General features: G+C 45.1%; 1 protein-coding gene across 10 annotated transcripts in view; it reads right to left on the reverse strand.

Annotated features, from left to right (window-relative positions):
* Positions 1 to 25658, reverse strand: part of EXTL3 (exostosin like glycosyltransferase 3) — a 154487-nt gene that overhangs the window by 23624 nt on the left and 105205 nt on the right. For all 10 annotated transcript variants that reach the window (XM_061461113.1, XM_061461111.1, XM_061461114.1 and 7 more), the window contains one exon: positions 10217 to 12838. In XM_061461113.1, coding sequence (XP_061317097.1) covers positions 10217 to 12364 — 2148 coding nt within the window. In that variant the 5' untranslated portion in view covers positions 12365 to 12838. The remainder of the gene's footprint in view (positions 1 to 10216; positions 12839 to 25658) is intronic.

Here is a 25658-nt window from a genome sequence, read left to right on the forward strand (position 1 = left end):
TAACACACTGCTGCCAAACACATGGTTGGGATGAATACAGACCACCCTAACCACCTCCCACAACCCACAGTATAGGTTGGGAATTAAGGAGCAGCATGTGTTACAAATTACAGAGTTTACATAAAAGAGGCATAATTAAAAACAATTCCTTTTATAAATTTCTAAGAAAATCAACCTAATTATTACCAGTGTTTTGAAACTAATTTGCTTAGTCACCTGCATTCAGAGCAAGAGGAAAATAAGCCTTATTGCAAAGAATTACCTAGCTTACAGCTGTTACATTCCCCAGAAAAGTGCTTTTCTTATTCCCTGTTAGTTCTCTTCTGTCACAGTAAAAGATGGGGCTGTCTCTGACTGTCGAGATAAGGCAGGTTCCACCAGCCGGGACTCTGGGCAGCTCGGGAGATCAAAGCTTTGATTAGCCAGCCCTTCCACACAGAAGTTGGAAACCAAACCTCCCTGCCCAAAATGCTTTAAACTTTCAGAGTTGAGAACAAAAAACATTTTCCTTCACTAAACAAGCCTCAGAAACCCCTCAGAGCTCAATTCAGATAAGCATTCAGAAACCTGAAGACTTTGTTAAACTATTTTGATCTGAAAGTGTTATCTGGGAGTCTTAAGAACAGCTTCAGCACACTTCCCATCCTTCTGCTGTCAGTAAATCTGTGAATAGTGAAAACAGCATTTCTGTGAGCTTATAAGGAGATGCACAACTGTGTGCTTTAGTGACCAGGCATGGCTGTTTCCTGTGCCTCAGTTTCCCTCTGGTTTATTAGCAACAACCTTATTATTAAGGGCTAAGTTGCCCTTAGCTCCTTGTTTATGGTGATTTTGCCAATTGCAGAAGTGAAATATTCCTCACCTTTCTTCGCAGGGCTAACACAGATTTTCATTAATTAACTGAAGGATTTCAATGCATGGAAGTGACTTACAACTACTAGTTTTCCCCCTGACTTTTGTATGCTCTCTAAAATGGCATCCCCTTAACTGTCATCAGGAAAAAAAACCTCCATCCCTTCCAGGTACTTGCAGTTCAACAGTACTGCTTGCAGGGATCCAGCAGTCAGAACAATGGGGAAACAAGCTGCAGCCCTCGGTTCTGAACCCAGCTACTCCATCACCTTTCTGTTCATTGACCGCTTTTCAAACAAGATGAACCTCCTCCTCCAGAAGCACAGGATGGAGTCAGGCACAGCTTTTTGGATAGGGGAGCACTCTGTATGCGCAGCATGGTAGGGAGATCCGTCATGCTTTATCACATACCACAGCGTTTGATTTCAAGAAAACTGAAGAAAAAGCATCCATCAATTAGATAAGGAAGAGCAGAATCTGCTTCCTTGCCAGATACAGGCAGGTATCATGTGGAAAGGGGATAAGAGACTGTCCAGGAGGTGAATAATATTGTGGCTGCTGTGCCAGCCCACTGGTAAACTTGGAAATAAGTCACCATCTTCCATCTGAGAGCTGCAATATCTTTGCTGATCGATTCCATAGAGCTTAGGGAGGCATCTGTGAGCTACACCAGACACATAAGAACAAGAAGTGATTAAAATCTCTCTCTGGCTTCTCATTTCTTTCTTTAACCTTGTATCCAAGAGTTACCTTCCTCTTTATAACCTTCTCATGTCCCTTACAGTTGCCTCCTTGATGTCCCGATGTCCCACAAGGTCCTTCCTGTTCCAGCAAACTTTAACAACACAGATTTTCTTCTCTCCTATTTATCTGATACCCACAAGCCAAAGCCAAATTCATGACCTTGGTGACTACGGCACGCTCCTCTCCTGTGCCATTTCTTGTGGTACAGCATGAAGTTATAGCTGCTCTGGGAGACAAGGCTGTCTTTGCTTCACAAACAAGGCAGCCTGTACAGAATACACAAGCAAATGATTTTGCACAGCAAAACCACTCCACTGAGACATTTAAAAAGCATGGGAAGAAAGGAAATGCAGAATACCCAGGATCTGGGACACTGCTGGAAGAAGGGAGAAGCTCACAGTGAAGTGGATATCAACACACCACATGAACCAAGTATCAGCTGGAGTAACAGTCACAGAGAATGAAAAGAAGGTGAAAACAAATTAAAAAAAAAAAAAGAGAAAATGCATCCACACATTCAGCCTCCTCCCCCTCCCCAGCCCATCTTGTTCCACTGTATGGAATAATTTGGGTTAACTTGGGGACATTAAATAGTCTGTTGTTATTTGAACAGGCACATGCAGGCCACCATGCAAACCCTAGAAATAACAGGAATCCAGCCCTGGAAAAATAACGTGGTATTTTGCTGCCGCACTGACTCTGGTGCCAAGTTCTGTTGTGCTACTTTTGTCCCTGAGCTGCTGTGACAGAGCCCACTCCAGAATGAAGAGTGTTTTAATGACGCACAGACAGCTTTCGTGCTGATGGTTAAAGGCTTCAACACAGAGGGACTGGCTCCCATGACACCTTCAAGCTTTCCTATGCAAGAAAAAACATCCAATTATGTATACAGTAATGTGAGGGATGCTTCCCTTCCTTGCTTTTCCTATCCAGTGCTCCAAAGTGATGCCTTCCTTCTGCTCACCGACCCCATTAGCTGCATCCTAAGCCAAGGGAACCCAGAGATCTGAGGCGACAATAACATTTTGTCTATGGAAAAACTGTTACAAACCAGCATATGGCACACAAGAGACTTAAGCAGTGGTTTTAGGCAAGGGTGTCTGAGTTAATATTCAGAGTGCAAATCCCTAAGAAACCAGGACTGCTTGTTACATTATCAGTGTACATTCACGCATCGCTGCGCCTTTGCACCGGCCCTGCAGTGACAAGCATCTGGATTTTAGCATCGCAGGTAAACTAAGCAGCAAATTTGCTCCTTCCTTTTCTGCTATATGGCAGTACAAATATATAGAGAGACAGGAAAACTCGCAGGGATTTGGGAAGTGACCTGCCTCTCCAGCAGCACCCTGCTTTGCAGGCAGCAGGTGGTGCTACGTACCCGGCAGCAGCCTACAGACATTCCCTGCAACATCGCCTTGCTGTATGAAATCGCTCTCAGAGAGTAATTCAACCTGTAAACCTGCTGGTAGAGCTGGTAACTGGATAGGATCCATTTAACCCACGGATGGTGCAAATCTCCTGCTTAAAGTGACTCGGTGCTAAGAAACAAGGTGTTTTTCTCAGCTGTTTTGTCATGGAAAGCGTAACTTGAATTGCCCTTTCTGGAAGCAAACCTGCTAGCTCTCCAATCCTGTATGCAACCCAGGACCCAAAAGTTAAGTTGGGTTCTTCATGATTTTACACACAAGAGCTCCGGTAAGGTAGGGAAAAGCAGTAAGTGCCCACTGTAAAGCTCTGATTTATCGAAGAGCTTCAGTAGGTGAGTTAGTCCAGAAAACCAAAAGTCATCCATCCAAGGAAGGATTAGGTATGTGCTTGGATACCTGAGCTGATATTTAAGCAAAGCTTCTAGGAAGGAGAAGGATGGGTTGAAATGGCAGTGTGGATAAGTACAGAGTTTTACTCTTTTTTTAACTCATGGTCTCAGTGAGGACCTCACCTTGGATCATGCACACTGTTCCAGCTCAGCTCAAGTTACTGGTGACCTGAGGGAACTGTCAGCTTGCAACGTTGGCTCTGCTCTTACCAGAAAGCCAAACTTGATGTTGAAGGACAAGCAGAGAAGCTCATGCTGCCACACTGGCACTCTATATGCATTGCAGTCTGACCAGGTGCTGAACCCCCTCTTCCTATCCAGAAGCATCATCTAGGGACCCAAACATGCTCCTTAAAGGGGAGATAGCAAAGCACCTTCAAGTATTTCTGCTAGAAAGGATGTGCAAACCTGAGGTATCTGTCCTTCAGCAGAGAGCTCAGCACACTACGGTTATACAGACGCTGCCCAAACAGAAGGGAAAGGCATGACGGCATTTCCCCCCAGTCTGCTCCTAATTAACAAGTGGCATTTCAAGGGACACCGTGGCGAGCCAAAAAGGTCTGCAGATGCAGCAAGGCTTCCGGATTAGACATTTTCCAAAGATTATTCCTTTTTAAACAAGCAGCTAAATTGAATGAGCTTTCTCAGCTGGCCACCAAGCCAGCAGAAAAGGACGTTACGCCACTGGAACTGGCTGCAGAGATCAAAGTCAGCTACTTATTCTATAACAAAGCTGAAGGAAAGGATTAGTCACTGCTGAAAGCCACAGGAGCTGGCATTGGCAGTGAACCCAGCTAAATTGCTCAGAAATGCCTACAAGCACACACCACCTAACCCCGGAGGAAGAGGAGAAAGAAAACTGCTGCAGGGCTTTTCCAGCCATGGCTCTGTCACTGAAGGACCTGCATGCATGCAGAAAAGAAAGACAAATGTGGGCTGTAATTTCTTAGGGCAAGAGCACAGGTTGTTAAAATACTGCTTTGGGCTGAATAAGGTTTAGCTCCAAATGCGGGAAGCCCTTTCACAGCTCAGCTGGGCTCATAAGCGATGCTTCATGTGTGACACCGGTAGCCCACACAAAGCCCTTGGGCTTGCAAAATAACCCAGGGAAAAGCCAGTCATTACTGGGGAAATGGGAGACATGTTACACAAGCTCAAAATAAAGTGAAACCATGACACCACTGGATAGTCCTGATCTAACAAACAGAGCCCAACCAGCTCCAATCTCAGGTGAAATGCTGTTGTTTGAGAAGTTTGCAGGCAGGCTGCTGAGAAGCCAGCAAACATTCAGATGGTGCCACCAGCCCCCAGCCCACACATCCAGAGTGATGGATTTGAGACCAATAAAGTCAGCAGCCACGCCAAGCTGTGTGTAAAGGGCTCAGGAGAGGTAAAAACCAAGACATGCCTTGAGAAATAGAATGGTTTGGGTTGGAAAGGACCTTAATGCTCATTTAGTTCCAACCCCCTGCCACAGGCAAGGACTAGACCAGGTTGCTGCAAGCCCCATCCAACCTGGCCTTGAACACTGCCAGGGATGGGGCAGCCACAGCTTCTCTGGGCACCCTGTGCCAGGGCCTCACAGTAAAGAAGTTCTTCCTAGCATTTAATCTACCCTCTTTAAGTTTAGATTTAATAAATAGATTTAGATTGAATAAATAAGAACAATGTTGTTTGGAAATCACTGTTCCAGGTTCAAACATCCCTGCACAGAGGTGAAGCATTTGTTGCCATGAAGCCATCTGTCTTCCACAAACCTTTTTCTCATGTTGCTTGGACCTCTGCAGCCTTTAGCAAACAGAGATGGCTGCACTGGCAGCACAGTACTAAGCCCTTGTAGTTTGAAAGCAGCAGTTCCTCTCTCTTTGGCTGGCAAAACCTTGACTTAGAATGAGATGCTTTCTCCTTACTCTACTAAACAGGAAAAGAGGTGTTAAAAAGGCATTTTTGTCCAGTTTAAGAGACAGACCAAACCAAGTATGCTGGAAATGGATGGCAGAGGGGGCCTACAAAGGACCAAGTATTTTTTGTAATGAAGATTATAACCAATTTTATAGTCCTCTTGAGCTCAGTCTTCCTTTATCTGGTCTCGTGCCATCTCCAGGGCACAAACCACAGGCTGAGAAGTGTGGATAGGATGGGTGGTAAGGGGAGGCACAGTTTGCTTTTCTAGCTTGGACTGCAACTCCTGGGGGGCTTTAAGGAAGTTTCTGAAAGGGAAATGGATGATTTAATTGCTGCATTAGAGAATCTGTGGCTGTTTGTGAGTGCAAGCTGCTCCACAGCTTAATCACCTTACTGCTCACGGCTTTGTGCTCTCCCCACTGAACCGAGGGTACATGCAGCGCTGGCAGCCTCCTGAAATACATATTCAATATATTAAAAAAAGATCTCTTCAGGTAACTTTGCTGTTCAAGCTCAACTCATTCTTTTAGATTTTTAAGAATAAAAGCAAAGCAGAAATAGGGAAAATTAATCCTCTCTCCCTGCCCTACTCCATGTCCTGCTCAGAGCTGTATGGAAGATGGATGGTGAATCAATTCTAGAGAATCTGAAGAGCTGCTAAAACCATGTACTGGGTTTATTAAGCACCTATGCTGCAAGTCTGCCAAGGAATTGCAAGCAAGTGCCCTACAGCAATCATAAAGTAGCAGCACACTGGTGCTGAGCACACTGCAAAGCGCAACAAGATCTGAATCTCTTTGGGTGCGTCTTATTAGAATTTGTGTGGGTTGGGTATGCGGTTGCCTGAGTGTTTTGTTTCATTTGTTTCCCTTTACTTTTATTCATGTGGATGAAAATGCTGTCAAGGAATTGTGAAGCAAAGAGTGAGGCTTCCCTGTCATTGCCTGTGCGCTATTTAGAAATCATGAGCATGAAGATGCTGAAAGGGGAGGCTGGAATTCTATTCTAGGATTAATCCAGATTTTCTCCTTAATCACTCCTCCTTTATTCTGCCACCGGAAATCCTTCCAAGATTAAAGTTCACACAAGGACAGTGCAGGAGCAACAGCTAAGTACCACCTCACTCAAACCCCAGTACAGTCTTTCCACCTGTTCAGAGCAGGATTTAACCCAATTTCCCTTTTTCTTCCCCATAAGCATGGCAATAGCAGCAGTACTTGCTGGTGAGGTGCAAGCAGCACCATGGTGGGGACTGCAGCGGCCACAGCAATGCAATGTACAGGAGGACCCTTACCCTTGCTACAAAAGAGCAGAGCTCAACTGCTGGCAGTGACTGGCTGTCCAGGAACTTTTTAATTCTTTAAATTGACAGATGCTGCAGACATCTTGAAGTACTTATCCTGAAGGATGCACCAATGCTGTGTAAATCCTGCAGGGAGGTGCTCAGAAGTTAAGCAGTAGTTAACTGCTTAACTGTCACTGGCAATCATGCTCTCCAGGATTTTGCCTGGGGAAGTTCTAATGCACTGCTATAGATACATACATTTGCAGAAGGCAAGTTTTTTAAGAGAGCACAAACAAGGCTTCTCACTCACAACCTTTGTTTTTTGCTGCAATGCTATTTAACGCGAGATGGGAACAATTTTTATAGCTCAGTTCCAGCACAAAGGCACTTTAAATTAGAAGGTAATCTACCTACACATGTTCCAGGGGCAGCCTTGAATGACTACACACACAACTTCACATTAAATTATATTTGCACCTAGGCACTTCAGGCTCTGTACAAGGCCAGAATACTTTATCAGAGATCCCTGTGCAGCTAAGGAACCTTACTGATTTTCAGTAAATTATGCTGTCACAAGAAATCTAAGTAAGAGTTTTTAAGAAATCAAATAAACAGGGCTACAGAATGTATCTCATTATCCATAAAATAATTCAAAGATCCAACACAGCTTTAAGCTTTGCTCTTAAATCCCAACCCACCAGGGAAAAGAAACCACATAACCTGCTTCAGAGAACCAAATCACAACTGAGCAGCACAGTCAGAAACAAAGTTTCAAGGAACCGATCAATGAGATAAGGTCATGCAGTAAGGCAAAAGGAGGAAGCTCAGCTCTCCTTTGGGGTATTCTGCTAGCACAAAGCCACACAGATTAATTGTCCTAAACCCCTCTGCGCTGCTTAAGCACGTTGGTGGGTTTCTGGACTATATTATGCTTCAAAGGGCTCTTTCAGCCTAGAAATGCTACATACATTGCTGTGTCTCATTAGGCTGCAATTTTCTTCAATAACCTTCTGGCTTCAGGTGCTTTGATTGTGGATCACGCTGGCACACACATGCTGCTGTTCTGCTGCTCCTTACAGTCACATGGTGCCTAGACCAGCTTCAGTTGTAAGGAGGAGCACCCAAATCCACTCCCACCCATTCTCTTCCCCCCCCCCCCCCCCCCCCGATTTCCTCTCCATAGCTCTGTGCTCTGGGACTTGAATGCAGGGCAATTGGGCAATTCCTCCCACCCCAGTGTTACCGGGAACGTATTTGTTACACAGAGATACGGCACTGCTTTAAGATCTGTGAGAATTGTGTATTTCCCATCAAAAGACACTTATAATCCTGCAAGGAAAATCAGATTCACAGCTCTGCAGTTTCTTTTGACATCAGCAGTCATATGGGCTTGTGTTTCTTGCCAATCCCAAGTACCCGCCTGCCTTTTCCCTGGCTAGCACATCCCATGTCTCAGCCACCAAGGCTCAAACAGAACCTCACCTCCACTTCCCAAGCTCTGCCGGCCCTTTTCCACAGTGGGTTTTAGGATCTGTCACTGATGGACAGTGTTTTTCTATCACTACCACACTAAACCATCCATATAGATGAACACTACAGACACCCAAAGTCTTAAACACCCAGTCCAGAGAGGGACTCAGCAACAAGCATCTTGGTGGGATGGATGCCTGGAGACTGCTATGAGAGATCCAAGGAGACTTGGGTTCTTTTAAAAAATGGGATTTCAACAACTGGGAAGGAAGCATACCTATTATCACCTCGATGGCAGAAGCTTGCTGGGCTCCAGCCATTCCCTGGCACTTGGCATGTTACCATCCAACACTCCAAAGGACAACTTCTCCCTCCTGAACCAAGCAGTACCGAACATTCCCCATAGCACACAAACCCCAGCTGGTGGCTCAAAGGAGACACACAACTCAGATGTAAACTCAGCCCTCTTTGGTCTAGTGGAAGGTGTCCCTGCCCCTGGCAGGGGGCTGGAACTAGGTGAGCTTTAAGGCCCCTTCCAACCCAAATCATTCTGCGATTCTGTAATTCTATGTGTGATGAAGTCCCCCCAAAAGCCAATGGGCCTCCAAGACAATAGACATGCAGATCAGAGTAAAAAAAAGCCATTAACTTCCATCAACAGAAACATATTTTTCTTTCACAAATAACATCCATTAGCAGCTCCAAGGAGAACAATCCCCACTCTTCAGCTCTGAAGGAGTACACAGTTTTCCAGCAGCATAATACAAAGATTTTGCAGAATTCAGGCATTCAACAGGACTAATGTGAAAGATTATTTTGCAATTATCCAAGCAATTTTCTCTCCTCATTGTCCCTGGACCATACGGGTTTTTAAATGTGAGCAGAAGGATTTATTCATCACAATAATAATAAAATGAAATATTAAATCAATGAATCTCTTTGCATGAAGCATAAAGCTCACATTGCTATTAAGCTTAGTAGCGTCCTGTCACATAAACCACACGCAGTTTGTGTACTTAAGTACCATCTCCCCTTTTATTTTTCCCTTCCGCAATTTGTAAGGCATTATCCTTCCATTTGTCCTGTAAACACGACCAGATTCAGACAACACAGTGTTGCTTCTTGTTAGTGGCTCCATGCCTGTGCTCTCTTTATGAGGGCATGTGAAGATTTATATTTAATATTGATTTTTAACAATGGCCAGTGCAGAAAATTATGCTGGGATGACAGAGAAGTCCTAAAATAAATACATACATATATAAGTAATAATTTAAGGAGAATTAATTCCTTACAAGCAACACTGCCAATATGCAAGCAAGTAGCTTGGCATGAGAATGAGTGCTGGTCTTTCAAGGTTTGGCTGGGGAAAAAAATCAATCCTAACCTAAGCAAAAATCAATTACAACCTTTGGAGCATGGAAGCATTGGAGCAGTGGCTGGGGCTTGTATTTTCCTCTTTGCCATCCCTTGTAATATAAAGTGATAAATATCTTTCAAGGCCTTTGCACTAGGTGGGTCTCTTTTTTGTTTTTATGAAAGATTTATCTGGTACAGTGCAGAAACAGTCACTGTTTAGGTATTTACAAGGTGCCAACTGTCCCCACACTGTGACACTTAAAGAGCCGAAGCAAAGATTTTCAATAAACAAGAATCTCTAGCTTTAAGCCTTGAGATTCATATTAGGCTCCACACAAATAATTATTGTTTCATTAACACGTAGCAACTCTAAAGATCAGTATTTTTACAATTTAGGCTCTTCTGGGCAACAGCTCCTGTATTTTGTATCCCAAAGCCACCAAATGAATTCTCTCAGGAAAGGAATTCATCTTGCCCAAGTTAACACACCCATAGAGCACAGCCATCCACCTCTGAACATCCACCTCCCTTCAAAGCTGGTGTCCTTCCAAGAGCAGGAGCCATGGTATTCTCACGCAAACACTTAAAATGGATCAGATGAGTCATACCTGTAATCTCCTTGTTTAGTGATACAGCATCAAGATCAGGTACAGATATTTACAGACATGCAAGATGAATGCTGTCCTAGATGATTTAAGCTGAGCTGACACACTACAGAACACCTACAATCAACTTTAATGCACAAACCCCACAAGGAAGCAAGACCAGAGTAGCTACATCTTTCTTACCATGATTGGGACACCAATGTCTGGCCACAAGAGATCCTCAGAGGGAAGCTTGGGAGAGTTCCACACTACCACAACTTTATTTAAGTACGGGAGACCATTGAGCCTTTCTAGGGAGTTCATCAACACTTCCTCCCGCTCGTAAGTCAACATCACTACTGTGAATTGCTCCCGGGGGACGTTGCCACCCAAGGCAGCCTGGAACTCCTTCCCAGAGCCACCTGCTCCTCCACCAATTGGTCGAAATCCAGTCCCAGACCCCAAAAATTTTGCTTCTGATGGTAAAACAGGGTCAAAGGGAGTATAGGGGAAAAGGTGGAAAGGCCCTGGAGCAGAATTCCAATTCCTGTAGATGTCCATTGCAGTGAGGGTGAAATTGCGGAGATATTTAGGAGATGCATATGGTGGTTCTGTTTCCACAGGCCCCAAGTCCAGGTCACCATTGTCTGCCATATTGGGGTCTGTACCAGCAGCTTTGCCAGACCGGTGAGGAATCTCCACAGCGGTTTCTTCTCGGATAGGAGCAGCTGGTATTTGGATTCGAGTCCTTATGATAGCTAAGACCGTGCTGAACACATTGTCAGAGGTGGAGAAGTAGGTCTCCCACAAGAAGCGGCCCTGCCTCCTCATGGCAAGGAGATCATTGTCAGAAATGCTTCTCAGAAGAAAGTGCACTTCTGTGATACGTGGCTTTGGTATAATTAAGGCTGCCTCGTTCCACCGGATCACATCATTATAGGGTAGCTGAACTTGCTCTCCGAGAACCACTGGGATGGCTCCAACTTCCAGAGCCTCAAACAGTCTCATGGCACACCCGGCGGAGATCACTAAATGGGTGTCCCCCGGGGTGATTATCAGTGCAAAAGTAGATAGCTTCAGTAGCTCTAGTCTGTCATCCCTTTCTCCACACAGAGCCCACTCAGTGGGCAGACTCGCCTTAGGCTGGTTCTTACACGTGAACTCCACCAAAACAAAGTCCAACTTGCTGTCCTGAACAGCCTTCAGGGTAGTAATGATCCGATCGTCGTAGTCAGCTGGGGCATTGCCTTCTATTTCCTCTTCGAAAGAGCGAACCTCTTGCAAGCTAGATCTGAGAGACTCAATCTTCTCGCCCTGGAAACTAAACAAGTATTTACGCTTGACCGGCACCTGGGGTGGGATTTCTAGGAAATTGGGTTCAGACATAGCGTGGACCAGAGGTGATACCACAATATCAAACCCTGGTCGATACTGGACATCGTAAAAGGTGGACTGGGCAATCATGGCGCGCCCTGTGCTGATGTTGTAAATGAAGTTCTGAGTTTCCGATTTCCTTGATAAACTGATGATGAGATGGTTATGTCCATCAGTCCTCCAATATGGCAAAGAGTGCAACTGTTGCTCTAGTTCAGTAGGTTTTGGCATTACGGGCTCTTGCATTTCCCCCACTAAAATTATATACACACAAGCAATATTTGCATTTTCAGTAACATAAACATTAGTTCTGACAGTTGCCTCAAAGGCTTGTTTAATTAAAGGGTCTAAGGAACTACCAAAAGGGTAATCGTCACTGTTGTAGACATAGACTGGAAAGCCCGATGTCAACGGGCAGCGTGAGTAGTCAAAGCAGTTGTGCAGCCTGCAGTTCCGGTTGGATTTTGGCAGGGGGAAGGTCACATCGTCTTTGTCTGGCAGCAGCCGGATGGGCAACGAGAGCTTGGGCTGGTTCTGAGCCATCAGCTCTTTGTAGGAATGCTCAGTCTGGCTGATAACGTTCTTCAACTGCAGCAGGTCCTGCTTGGCATTTTCAATGCTCTTTTTGCAGGCCTCGATCTTCAAGTTGAGTTTAGCGATCTCGCTGTTGAGCTCCTGCCGCTTGGCCTCCAGCTGGAGCAGCTCCTCGCTGACCGACTCGCGGATGCGGCACAGGTCTTGCACATGCTTTACCTCACACAGCTCGTTGCCAGTCCGAGGGCCAAAGATGCGCTTGCCAGCATCGTCCGCATCATCGATGGTGGTTAGGTAGTAGTGGGCAATGAGGGGAAAGAAGACGAGGATAACGAAGAGGGTGAAACTAAGCCACGTGAGCCGGATCCTACTGGACCATCTCAACACCCATGGCTGGCCTCCGTTCCCCACTCCCCCATTCCGCAACATCGTATATCCAGTCATGAGTTCAAAAGTCGCTGCGCACCCAATCACGTTGGATCAGTAGCCATAACCAAAACAGTTTTTATAGCGGGTCTCTCAGAAAAAGATGTTATTGTGCCTGCTTAATGAGAAGCCAATACAAGGGGAATTCCATCTTCTTGTCATGCTGGCAGCTTTTCTACAGTTGTTTTGCTGCAGGCGCAACTTTTGATCCCGTTAGACTTGATCATTGACCTTCTCACCCACCCCCAGCCCACCCCCGGTCTGTGGGTAACCTTTGCTGGAAGTGTCACAGCGTTGTCATGGTGATTCAAAGTCTCAACTGGCAGAAGAAAAACACAATGGGATCAAGCCAAACTCCACCGCTGCTCTTGACATCCTGCATTACCATTCAATGAATATGCAGAGGCACCAGCCATTGTAGAGAAGCCAGAAGAGACTCGTACGAATATCAGTCTCTCTCATTGCTGCCGCACAGCTGATGCTCTGACATTCCTACAAGAGAACAATCATATATTCAGATAATGCAAACAAAACAACCCCTTAATGACTTAAGACACTGCTAGTTTTTAAAAGCTCTCTGCAGAAGAGCTACCTTTGCATATGTCTAACACCTCTGGGGTTAATACCAGTAAACCTGACAAAGTGATGGGATTCATTAGATGAGGACACATGGTTTTCTCTGGGCACTCTGCTTTTCATTAGGGTTACATGCTTCAGTGGCCAGACAAGAAAAAATTCACAGCCCTTGGATCTGGTTTCCTATTTCTGCCCCTGCCGCTGTCTCGCAGTGTAACTTTACCAAAGCTGCTTAGTATCTGCAAGTCTCTGTCTCCTCATGTACAAAACAGAGATATTAATGTAAACCTGCTCTCTCTTCCCACCTTCTAAATAGCACGTTGTGATCCTGGGACACAGCAGTGTTGTGAATTTGTACTGCATAACTGAGTGTAATGACTATTGTTCTGGCCTAGTGACTAGAGCTGCTGAGGAATTTTTAGATGAAGTGTTTTGCCTTCATTTCCTGCTGGAAAATCTTGATTCATTGCAAAAGAAAGTTTAAAGGGAATGTACTCATGCTGCTTATGATAACCTGTAGTGGCTGGCTGCACATGGGAGAGAATTTCTGGTTAAAACTAGAAGTCTACACTGTACATCAAAATCCAAAGTTAGGGTCCATTGTGTACTGCACCACCACAGTATAAGCTTGCTTAGATCTGCGTTTTTGCTTGGAAAACTCTGTGATGACACTGAATGCCTACCTAACATGGGTATAAAAAGGCAAAGATGTGGTAAATTCAGCTCCGAGTCTTTAGTCTGTACCTAGATTTAAATCTAGGCCAAATGAAAATGCTGCCACTAGAATTTCTGCCTCCCCTTTTATTAGCATCCTTCCGAGATACCCAAGTTGCTGGGATATTCTCTCATATACTGGACTTCCCACATCACTGGTGAATACAGTGCAGGGCTTAGCACTGACTCTTGCAGAGCCTCAAGAGAAGCGTATTAATTTCCGCTTCACTTTTTAATTAGAGGAAAGTCATCTACACTAGCGACGGTCATTTTTCACTAAATCTATTTAATGTTCCTCTCATCTACTCACCAACAGTTAGCAGAAAGAAGGTGAGGAAGCAAACTTCAGCTGAAACAGAGATCTGGAAACAGTCCAAAGAAAAAGAGAAGTTCATCTTAAAGGAGCAGAAAGAAGTCAGGAATAATTTTCAGTGTAGTACACAAGTGTGTGTCAGAAAACATAAAGGGAAGATCTGATTTTAACCAGGAAAAATCATACTGAAAAGGGAAACAACTGCAGTGATAAAACACAGTTCCTAGACCTACTTTGCTACACAGCCCCATGACTAACTGGGGAACCCCCCAGCCTGACCCACAACTCAGTACAGCAGTATGGACACTTAAATTAAGGCAGATTTTAAATTCATAATATTGTCTGGCAAACAGCACTGGTGTAAATCTCAGAAAGCCGGGAGGATAAAAGGGCTAAAAGTCAGCGAAAGGCTAAATCAGCTTTCTTGGATCTTGGCAGCGCAGTCGCTGCAGGCAGATGGGGGAGGCCTCAGCTCTGCTGGCAGGACATTTTAATACTGTTCTCTGTACACCAACTTGCATTTGCCCAGGCTGAGAGGGAGCCTGGTGATGAATGCAAATCCCTAGCGCTTCTGCACAGGGCTGTTAGTCAGGCCCAGGGAGCCCTGGCAATAGCAGTACACTTGTATCATGCCTCTGGGACTGCTGCTACCCAACAGAAGGGTTTTAGCACGCATCAGTGTACAAACCAGGCGACTGAAGGCAAAAATAATCACAAGTAAAAAAGCTTTTAAAGTCCATTTTTCTTTCTCCCGCTCTTCCCCCTTCCTTTCTAAGCTCTCCCCAGGAAATAAAGCTCATGCTGTCACTGTTGTGTGTGTGTACCAATTGGTCAGCCCCTGCTATTTCAACCTGGTCTCATAGGGGCTGCAAAGATCCTAGAATAGCTACCAGCTTTCTGCAAACAGCTGGCCAGCTGAGAGCTACCCTATTAATCCTTTTCTTGAGGGAAATAGCAGTGCACACACTCACATGAACACCAGTGAATCTGAAAACCAGCTTAATTTCAAGGCACGTGGGAAAACAAGCTCTGTTGTTTTTTCATTTGGGGATGCCATGGGGTAAGTGTGGTGTAATCCTGCAAGGTATTGAAACAACACAGAATCAAGGGATCATAAATGTGGTTAAGACAGAATAAGGTGGCACGTGCACAAGTTACTTTGGACTGGCCAGAGAAAACTGAAGCCTCAGACTCAATAAAGTAAGTCCCAAAGGTTACAAGCTGTGACTACATCTAAATCTTGTTTCTTTATAGCTGCTTTGTCTGTTTATGAGCCCTAAACAGTAATGAAATGGCAAACTGGACTACTTAAAATGGCAACTGGAGTCCTTGAAAAGCTAAATCCATCACCCCACACATGATCCTCTGCAGCTGTTCTGCCACCTAATCCTTCCCGTGGCTCCTCTGGTCCTTCCGTTGAGTTGACACGGAACAAACTTTATCCTCCTGACCTAAAAACGTGGGCTGTGAATTAAAAAAATGCATATGCTCAGAAACCGGAGGCTGACAAACTGACTCTGTCACTAGCTTGGGAAAGACCACATGGAAAAGACCAGAGCAGAATGGGAAGGATATAAAATGCAACACGCATGTCTTGGGATCAGTTAAAAGTATTGACTGTCAGTATGAAATATGTGCTGGCAATAAAGCAAGCACTTTAGACACACTCTCAGAATCTTCTTCATTACTAAGACTTTATTCCTCATCAACTCGATAGAGCCTGAGGTTGTAACACATTGCTATTAGGACTTCAAAAAAGAGGCAAAGTAAAAACCCAGTCTGTGTTTTTTCCAACAGAGACTTTAGTGTTGTATTTAAGAACAATAAGCAGCCCTGGAAAAAAAAGGCTGCTGATTTCCATAGTTTTTCAAAAGAAGTTTGGGAGGAGAAGAAACAGGTTAGCTGCTGGATTTTCCAGCCAATTCATTCCTCTCCCTCCCAAGTACTGTTTAGTCCTTTAAACTGACTGAGTCCCACACCAAGAAACTCTTGTTGACATCATAACACAATGTTGCTGCCTGACAGACCTAATTACGCACACACAAAAGATGTGGCATGAAGAGCTCTCAGAAAATCAGATGCTCAGTAATTATAAGAGACTCCTTCCAAATGCCAATCTAACTGACTTGCAGCCTTCAGTTCCTTCTCCCATGGCACAGGGGTGTGAGACTAAACTACTGGTGGAGTATGCTGTCAGATCTCAGTTCAAACCTCAGGCTGCCTTCCCAGCTTTCCTTAACTCTACAGTAGGCACTCCCTGTGCCAGAGAAGTCATGGGAATACCTGAGGTTCTCCCTAATTTTGCATTTCTAGTAGAAAGAGCCAAGGTGGTTTGATCTATGGATGCTCGTGGAGTCATTACTATGCAACTGTTCAGTCACAAAGGTCCTTATACAAACACCTGAGCACACCTATTCCTCCCTGCTTATGCCTCCTTTTGTCCATCTCCCTATAAAATGAAGAAAACACTGTTCCTTTCTCAGAATATTTGTGAGCAGAGCCCGAAATTTTAAACTTGCAGTCCTCCAATGCTTAACACAGAAACAAATAACCATTAGGAAGACTATGGTGACACAGAATGCACAGAACTTTCCAGAAGGAAAAGACATAGGGATTCTGCATCCGCTAAATGAGAGCTCCCAAACTCTGTCCCTAGGCATTCATACTCATCCTTAGCTTCTTTTCCTCATCAAATGACAGGTTTGCTATGTTACCTCCCCACACGTTCTGCTGTGCTGGCCCTCTCAATGGAGAAGGAAGCACGGTACACACCTGTCAGGCAGGCTCCCTCCCAACAAACAGCAAAGGATGTCAGGGATCTGTCCAGTCTCGAATAGACCAGTAACGAGTGGTGTCTCTCAGGGATCAGTGCTGGGACCGGTGTTGTTTAACATCTTAATCGCTGACATGGACAGTAGGATTGAGTGTGCCCTCAGCAAGTTTGCCAATGACACCGAGCTGTGTGGTTCAGTTGATACCCTGGAGGGAAGGAATGCCATCCAGAGGGACCTTGACACGCTTGTGACGTGGGCTGATGCCCACCTTATGAAGTTTAACCATGCCAAGTGCAAGGTCCTACACCTGGGTCGGAGCAATCCCAGGCACAGCTACAGGTTGGGCAGAGAAGAGATTCAGAGCAGCCCGGCAGAGAAGGACTTGGGGGTGTTGGCTGATGAGAAAATGAACATGAGCCAGCTTCAGCGTGCACTCGCAGCCCAGAAAGCCAGCTGTATCCTGGGCTGCATCAAAAGGAGCGTAACCAGCAGGTCGAAGGAGGTGATCCTGCCCCTCTACTCTGTTCTTGTGAGACCTCACCTGGAGTATTGTGTGCAGTTCTGGTGCCCTCAACATAAAAAGGACATGGAACTGCTGGAACAAGTCCAGAGGAGGGTCACGAGGATGATCAGGGGACTGGAGCACCTCCCGTATGAACATAGGCTGAGAAAGCTGGGGCTGTTCAGCCTGGAGGAGAGAAGGCTGTGTGGAGACCTCATAGCAGCTTTCCAGTATCTGAAGGGGGCCTATAGGGATGCTGGGGAGGGACTATTCATTAGGGACTGTAGTGATAGGACAAGGGGTAACGGGTTCAAACTTAAACAGAGGAAGTTTAGATTGGATATAAGGAGGAAATTCTTTCCTGTTAGGGTGGTGAGGCACTGGAATGGGTTGCCCAGGGAGGTTGCGAATGCTCCATCCCTGGCAGTGTTCAAGACAAGGCTGGACGAGGCCTTGGGTGACATGGTTTAGTGCGAGGTGTCCGGGGCCATGGCAGGGGGGCTGGAACTTGATGATCTTAAGGTCCTTTCCAACCCTAACTATTCTATGATTCTATTGCCACGTCACTTTTTCACCAGCACTAAAAATGAAATTTGGAGGGGGGGGGGGGGGGGGGTGGAATCACTTTTTTTTTAATAAAGGAGAAGCAGAAAATTCTGCTAAACAAAGAACTCTCCCTCTTTAGACCAGGGTTTCTGGTGATAAAAGAAACACAAAACAGCCCTTCAGCAATGATAACTTTCTACTTCCTAATGCTCTCAAAGAAAAGGATTACATCCCAAATCTCCAATCACTTTGGGAACAGGAGCAATTGAACAAGGAGAATAAATCTATTAGGTTTGTGCTTGAAAGTATGTTTCAGAGCAGATCTTTAAAAGGAGCAGATGGAAAATTCACTCTGAAATGCTCCATGTCCTACAGCTGTAGGGATCATCATGAGGGATTTGTACCATCTCGAGAGCTCACAGGTACAGAGAAATTCTCCTAGGCTAAGATCAATGCTGCCACACATGCAATCAGTAAAAGGTCTTGTAATCTGTAAATTCAGGGGATAAACTGCATCCCTGGGTTTAGGAAGCTTTTATCTAAACCAAGGCACCTCCACCGCATTTACAGCTCCATGTGAAGCCAGACCTGCTCCCACCCATGCTCTCCATCTGCAGCTGGCAATGCACAAGGTAAAGGGGGCCTGGACACTGGCAGAATAAAAAAGCACACAGAGGTGGCGAGTGCCATCAAACTGCAGCTCTGGCCACCACCTGCTTAGCCAAAGCTTGATTTTGTGAGAAGAGGCCAAAAGATACTCAGAACTCAGCTGGACAAGACAATGCTCAGGTTCAGGGAACTCCAGAGGTCCCTTCCAAACTAAAGGATTGTAGGATTCTGCATCTGGGCTCTCAGGTGGCAAAAATTCCGAAATGTGAGCCTTCCGGTGCCTAAAGGGGTCTAGACAAGGACAAGGGGGAATGGCTTTAAACCGACAGAAGGGAGACTGAGATGAGCCCTTAGGCAGAAGTTCTTCCCTGTGAGGGTGGTGAGGCCCTGGCACAGGGTGCCCAGAGAAACTGTGGCTGCCCCATCCCTGGCAGTGCTCAAGGTCAGGTTGGACAGGGCTTGGAGCAACCTGGTCTAGTGGAAGGTGTTCTGTCAATAGCAAGGGGTTGGAACTGGATGAGCTTTAAGGTCCCTCCCAAACCAAACCATTCTGTTACTCTATGATTCTATGAAATCTGAAGTCAAGATGTTCCAGGTCTCCCCACAGCTATAACATTGCTTTTCTCTAGCACACAGAGGAAATCACACTCCATGCTCATTCTCCCTCTTCTCAAAACAAAGATGAACTCAAACTGCTCCAAAGGCAGCCAAGTGAAGAACTGACAATCTGGCTTACAGCTTTTTCTTCCCCACCTGGGGCATGGGGACAAGTGCATGCTCCAGGAGATGCTCAGTACTGTGGCAAGCAGAAGTTACAGAAATCTCTCCCCCATGTGCTTCCAGATACCTGCCTGCTTTGCCCTCTGCTAAAGGTAGCTGCTGAAGGTGTATCATGCTCCTCAACTGAGGTTAACCAAGTAATTCATGAACATTCAATTATTCTGATGAAATCCTGAAGACCACAGCCAACTTTCAGAGTGGGTAACAGGGGTGTAGAGAAACAACTTGCCCAAGGTCAGCCTAGAAGCTGTGCCAGCTTGGGATTCACTCCACATCTAATTGTGCTCTCTACAAGATCATCTGTCTTTCCAGCCTGCCTTTTTCCAGCCGTTTCCTTTTCTGGTGCCTTTTCACTTTTTTGCATAATGCATTGTAAAATCTACTTTACATATACAGCTTTTAGTTCTTAAATTTATTATTTAGTGTTGTCTTCTGGTAATAAAGCAGCCACATTGTTTCACTTCTTTTCCAGGCTGCACACAAGCACTTCTCTGCACAAAGAAATACTCAGCTTACAAGCAAATCCTTTCATGTTCCATGGTACTGAATAGTAGAGCACCCTGAATGCAAAGGTCACTCTTCTCCAAATCTCAGAGCAAGAGATGGCAGGGCAGAGCTTTACAAGAAGGCTGGTAAATCTGTACAACCACACAGTGGCTGGTGTCATACTGCTCACTGTGTTCCCATTTAGAAAGTGCTAAAGATTTTTTGGGATGCGGGAAGCAAACCGAGGAAGCAGGTACTTCACTCCATTGTGCGCAGTGGCACAAGCTACTCAAGGAGTAGCTAATTGGCTAATCTTTCATTCACCACTAAAAGGGATGAATTAGGAGTGGGAGGAGGGGAAGGCTCTTTCTGCTTTTACCTTGAAGAAATTAATGAACAAGAACTGTCTTGAGGTTAAACCATGGCGAAGAGCCAGGTGCTTCATATCAAAAGAGAAAAGCACACAGACGTCAGCTCCAGACAGGAGGAGAGGGCTGGCCTTCCAAATACTGGCTTTGTATGACAGCTGAAGTCTTTGGCATTCTTTGTGGTTTTCAGCCCTAGATAGTTCAGGCACATTAGTTTCCCCAAGGCAAAAATACAAGCCTCTCTCTCCTCCCTAAAACACCATCATTACCACTTCCTCAGCAGCAAATAACCATGTGGCAGAATTCAGCCTCCTGCTTTCTGACAGATGCTTCTGATCATAATTAAGCACATATTTAAATTTTTCTTTGTCCTGGATAAATTATAAGAAAAGGAAACATTGCCCGAATGGCACAGAAACATACACAATGTTTAACAACATCTCACCTAGCCTGATGAGTCACTGTGGCAAATAACCTGTCTCTATGAATGAGGGTAGATTTAGATTAGATTCTAAGGCAGAAGTTCTTCCCTGTGAGGCTCTGGCACAGGCTGTCCAGAGAAGCTGTGGCTGCCCCATCCGTGGCAGTGCTCAAGACCAGGCTAGAAAGGGCTTGGAGCAACCTGGTCTAGAGGAAGGTGTCCAAACCGTTGTTTGGAGTGAGCGAGCAGCTGCATGGTATTTAGCTGCTGGCTGGGGTTAAACCAAAACAGCTGGCCTAACAAACCAGATGTCCAGCTAATGAAAGTTGTGTAGGACACTTGCACTGTACAGTTTAAGATGTGCAGATGTGGAAGCAGCCAAACAGGACATTTCAAAATACACAAAGAGAACAAAACATGGTTCCTGAAGTTTATGGTTGTGCTTAACAAAGTTATTAACCATCAGAAGAGTGCATGATAGAAGAAAAGCACTAGCAGAATGCATGGTAATTAAATTCTACAAAGCGAAGTTACCACTTGGATTTGAAATGCTGGATAATTTGACACACACTGCATGCTGTTTTGGCACTGGTGCCCAGTGCTTCCCTTGCAAGATATCATAAAGAAACACAAACAACAAGCCTAGTCTCAAGTTGCATGGCTGGAGAAGACAAACACCACCCAGTCCCTGGAAAAGGCAGGATGGGAGACAGCAAACTCCACTCAGCATGAGTGTCCAGTATAGAGACTGTTCCTATCATAATGGTAGGTATAAAAACATACAGGAAACACTGGGAGACCAATGTAGTAATAACAGAGCTGTTAGGAAGGGCAATGTTACACTGTTCTATTTAATAAAGGCCTAAGAGAGAGGTCAGGGAAAGACAGATCAAAGGAACTTGGCCAAAACTGAAGGACGGCATTAACATTTTATTTCCATGAGATAGATTCAACCACTGAACAAGATTAGATGGGTTTTGGAAAGTCACAGGTTATGAAAGTTAAGCTAAGGTTAGATTGAGACTGCCTAGAAATAAACTGATCAACTACATATACCCACTCACCAAATTTTTATTAACACAGTGTTATATTAGCCATACTCAAAGAAAGCCTCAACCCTGGCCAAAGCTTGTGCCTGTGCTGAGGGCCCCAACAGGGCTGTTCCCTCCCTCTCAGCTTCCCTGCTGCAGCTTGGGCAAGATGCAGCCTAAACTGATGGGCTCCCTCTTAGTGCTCCTTCATATCTGAAATATTAACAGGAGAGAACCCCACCAAAATAGCAAAACTCCCTAGTGCCATAAAATTCTTGTCATATGGATAATTTAGATATTATTTAATTTTATTTGGACTCTTCTAGTTCCCAGCTCACACCTGGGGCTCAGGAGGCAACAGCATCCTCCATACTCTGGGAAAGATGAGGGGGACCCCTCGCTTCCACTGACGTTTTTTTTCCACTCCCATGTGTTACACAGCTTGTTCCTAAACAAACCGCTGCTTCACACCTCTCTGATGGCTGCTTTTGTGGAATGCTTTAGGTTCCTTCAAAGCAGAAGGTGATTCTGCCAACTCTCAGTGTTGGGAACTTGGGGATATCAGGAAGAGTATGGCAGAACTGTTTCAGGGCTGCAAACTTAATGAGCAAACACAGCACTTCTTTTGACCTCAAAAATTACTTTTTAGGATAAAAGAGAGGAGGTCTTTAGATAAAAAAAGCACGATGAAATGCTTCAACCAATGGCACTGCCGCATGGAGCCTGTTCCTTAGCATCCCAGAGCAGATGTGCTGCACTCAAAATGTCTTTGTCTATTAAAACTGTGTCAGCTTCAGAGACTCCAAAACTCCCTGTGGCATAAACAGAATTTCTAATGAACAGCTGCAGGATACAGGAGTAGCCACACAAAACACAGCTGCTGAGATCTTTCTCTTTATTCCCCTCTTACCACCTTTCCTCTGCTACCCAAATGCCATTTTCCCCCCATTTGGGTCCTTCCCAACTCCACTGCCTCACTGTGTCTTCTGCACTCTCCACAGATGAGCACTCTCAGCCCATCAGTTTAGTTGACCCATAACCTTCTTTGTGCTTCCCTGTGACCTACCTTCACCCTTCTCCTTCTGCAGCAAGTCAGCTAAGGACCAGCAGTTTGACAGCAGACGCCCAGCACTGGTTTCCTCTACTGACATCTATTCATAGAATGGTGGTTTGGGTTGCAAGGGACCTTAAAGCTCACCCAGTTCCAACGCCTTGCCACAGGCAGGGACACCTTCCACTAGACCAGGTTGCTCCAAGCCCTTGTCCAACCTGGCCTCAAACACTGCCAGGGATGGGGCAGCCACAGCTTCTCTGGGCAACCTGTGCCAGGGCCTCACCACCCTCACAGGGAAGAACTTCTGCCTAATGTCTAAATCTCCCCCTTTTCAGCTTGAAGCCATTACCCCTTATGCTGTCACTATATGTCCTTGTAAAAAGTCCCTCCAGCTTCCTTACTGGACCCTTAAGTACTGAAGGGCGGCAACAAGGTCTCTCAGAAGCCTTCTCTCCTCCTAGCTGAACAAGCTCAGCTCTCTCAGCCTGTCTCCATAGAAGATGTGACCCTATTAGTTCCAAAGCCTGCAAGCATCGCTCATCTCCTTAGACCACGTCTTGTGTCCACAGATTTCCTGGTCTAAGAGAACTGCACTGCCATGCAAGCCTTTGAGCGGTCTCATGCCTCTCCAGTCTCTGTGAGAGCTTTGCTGCTGCTTTGGCTGTTAGCACTGAGAAAGTGCAAAAGGGAGAAATAAAGGAGAAAAACTACCATGCCAAACCCTGTAATTCCACAGAACATGAGCAATCCTCAGGGAAAGATTCAGCCCAAGTAAATTGAAACCCACTAATAGATCTTTTAGCTTCAGCACTGCTTCCAGGCCAAGGCACTAAGGCATGACTCTTTGTGTGAGTCAATTTATTTTTGTTTTTAAATCCTCTGCCTTTGAAACCAAAAATCTGTCAAGCATACAGCCTGGTCCAAAGGCACTTCCCAACTGCTCTCCCAAACCTCATGGTGTCCTGTTAGCTAGCTGGAGAAACAGCCAGGATGATTATTAATTTAGTCAGGCACTTGTAACGGCCCCTGTGATGCTCAGCATTGCACTTTGAGAAAAATATAATCTGTTTTCTCCACATAGCCCCACAAGTACTTCTGAGAACACCAGCACATATGAAGCCTTAATTCTTACTGTTTGATGCCCTCAATCTTCCACGGGGTTCTCCAGTACCCCATAAAAAGCCTTGCTTTCCTATTTTCATGACATTTATAGGGATTTAATACTTTGGTGAGCTCTATCCCTCTAATTTGAGTGAAGACAACTGATGGATTCAACAGTTGTTGGAAGACTAACAGATAAGACTGGATGCTAAAGTCCCATTTGATTAGAACACTCTGGCAACATTAAAGAGCATCTAATGAAAAGCAACAGTGTCTTTTTAAAGAAATCCTTATTAACTGATACTGAACATGCAGGCCACCTATACAGATACCTTGTGGCTTTGAGACAATCTGTCTGATGTAATCAAACAATGTCCAAATGCTTTACCTATTCACCCACTGCAATAAATGGTGAGACTGGTGCTAGCAGCTTAAACCAGCCAAGTCTTTACAAGTTAACGGCTTAACAGCTTCTCTGGATTAGCAGCAGGATGTGCAGAGCAGATATTACTCATAGCTGACAGGGCTTCAAACAGTTAACATCCCTAATGCACTGGAGGAAATATTCCCAGGGAAACCGTGTGCCACTGATACTGTGGATAAGCTCTGCTCTTTGGAGATTGCCCAAGTAATTGTCACCGCGCAAGTCCCACCTGCTAGTTCACAACAGAAGGTGACGAGAATCCAAATGTTAGCAGAAGGGGTACATTTGGGAAGGATGAAGATACTTTGGCGAGGACACACCAGGCTTAAAAATACTCCAGGCAGAAATCTCCAATGCACAATAGCTATTTTTGCTGGGTAAGTGGGGCCAAATGTCCTTAGAGCAGCTCAAAAACGGGCAGTGGGACATGCTGCCAGCACAATGCTCTTGCAGATGAAGCAATCACTTCCAACACAAGCTGCTGTCTCGCAGCCATTAACTCAATAATCAGACCATTTCCAACACATGTCAGCTTCAGGGACCATTTGCAGAATAGATGCTGAGGTGTCCTAATGGACAAGGAAGCCACAAATGCATCTTCTGGCTGTTTGCATCAGTTATTATGGACAGAAGAGTCAGGCCTAGCATCTCTTATTCTGTGCCATCTCACCTTCATCTAAGTGGCTTAAGCCATTTACAGCTCAGATTGCCCAAAATTATTGCAAAGGACATCACAGCTATCTCCCTTTTAGGCTTAATAGTATAATAGGCTGGCTAGTGTGTGAGTTAACTATTGCTGTTGACTAGACAAAAGCTGCTTGTGTCCAGAGTAAATACCTGATGCCCAGCCAAGAAAAGGGGAGATATTTGCAGAGCCTGGGAAAGCTGCTGGTGAACATATGCTTTGAAGAGCTCCGTGACACAGCCACCAAAACCACTGCGAATGTGCTATGCAGACAGACATGAAGGCATTGGCTTGGAACAAAGTCATTAAGATAGCCACAAAATTCACAACTCAATTTGACCAGTGTATAGAAACCAATAAAAATAATAAAAAACCACTAGGATGACTATATTAGATCAAACCAATGATCCATCCACTTCAACCCCTCACTCCTGAGTGCACATTTCCAGCTGCTTTGGTGGAAAATACTCGTAAATCATAGTCACAGAACACCTTATTCAGAACACTTTTCCCCTCACCACTAGCAAACAGGAGCCCAAGAAGAACAGAAGCTGTCCTCAAAAAGATTTTTTTTAAGCCATCAGTCACATGCATTCCCAACCATACAAAGTCTGAACCATTACATTTTTTTCTTAATGGAAGGAAAAAGGAAATCCTCATCAAACATTTTGTTTCATAGCTTCTTGCAGCAGTGAGTTCCATAGCTGAGCCTTGCAAGTGATTTTCCTTCACTCTTATAGAATCATAGAATAGTTAGGGTTGGAAAGGACCTTAAGATCATCTAGTTCCAACCCCCCTGCCATGGCCCCGGACACCTCACACTAAACCATATCACCCAAGGCCTTGTCCAACCCGACCCTGGACACTGCCAGGGATAGAGCGTTCACAACTTCCCTGGGCAACCCCTTCCAGTGCCTCACCACATTAA

This window comes from Pezoporus flaviventris, unplaced genomic scaffold, assembly GCF_033815535.1.
Source record: "Pezoporus flaviventris isolate CSIRO_AGI_PZ_B2104156 unplaced genomic scaffold, CSIRO_AGI_Pfla_v1 ptg000031l, whole genome shotgun sequence".
NCBI classification, from domain to species: domain Eukaryota; kingdom Metazoa; phylum Chordata; class Aves; order Psittaciformes; family Psittacidae; genus Pezoporus; species Pezoporus flaviventris.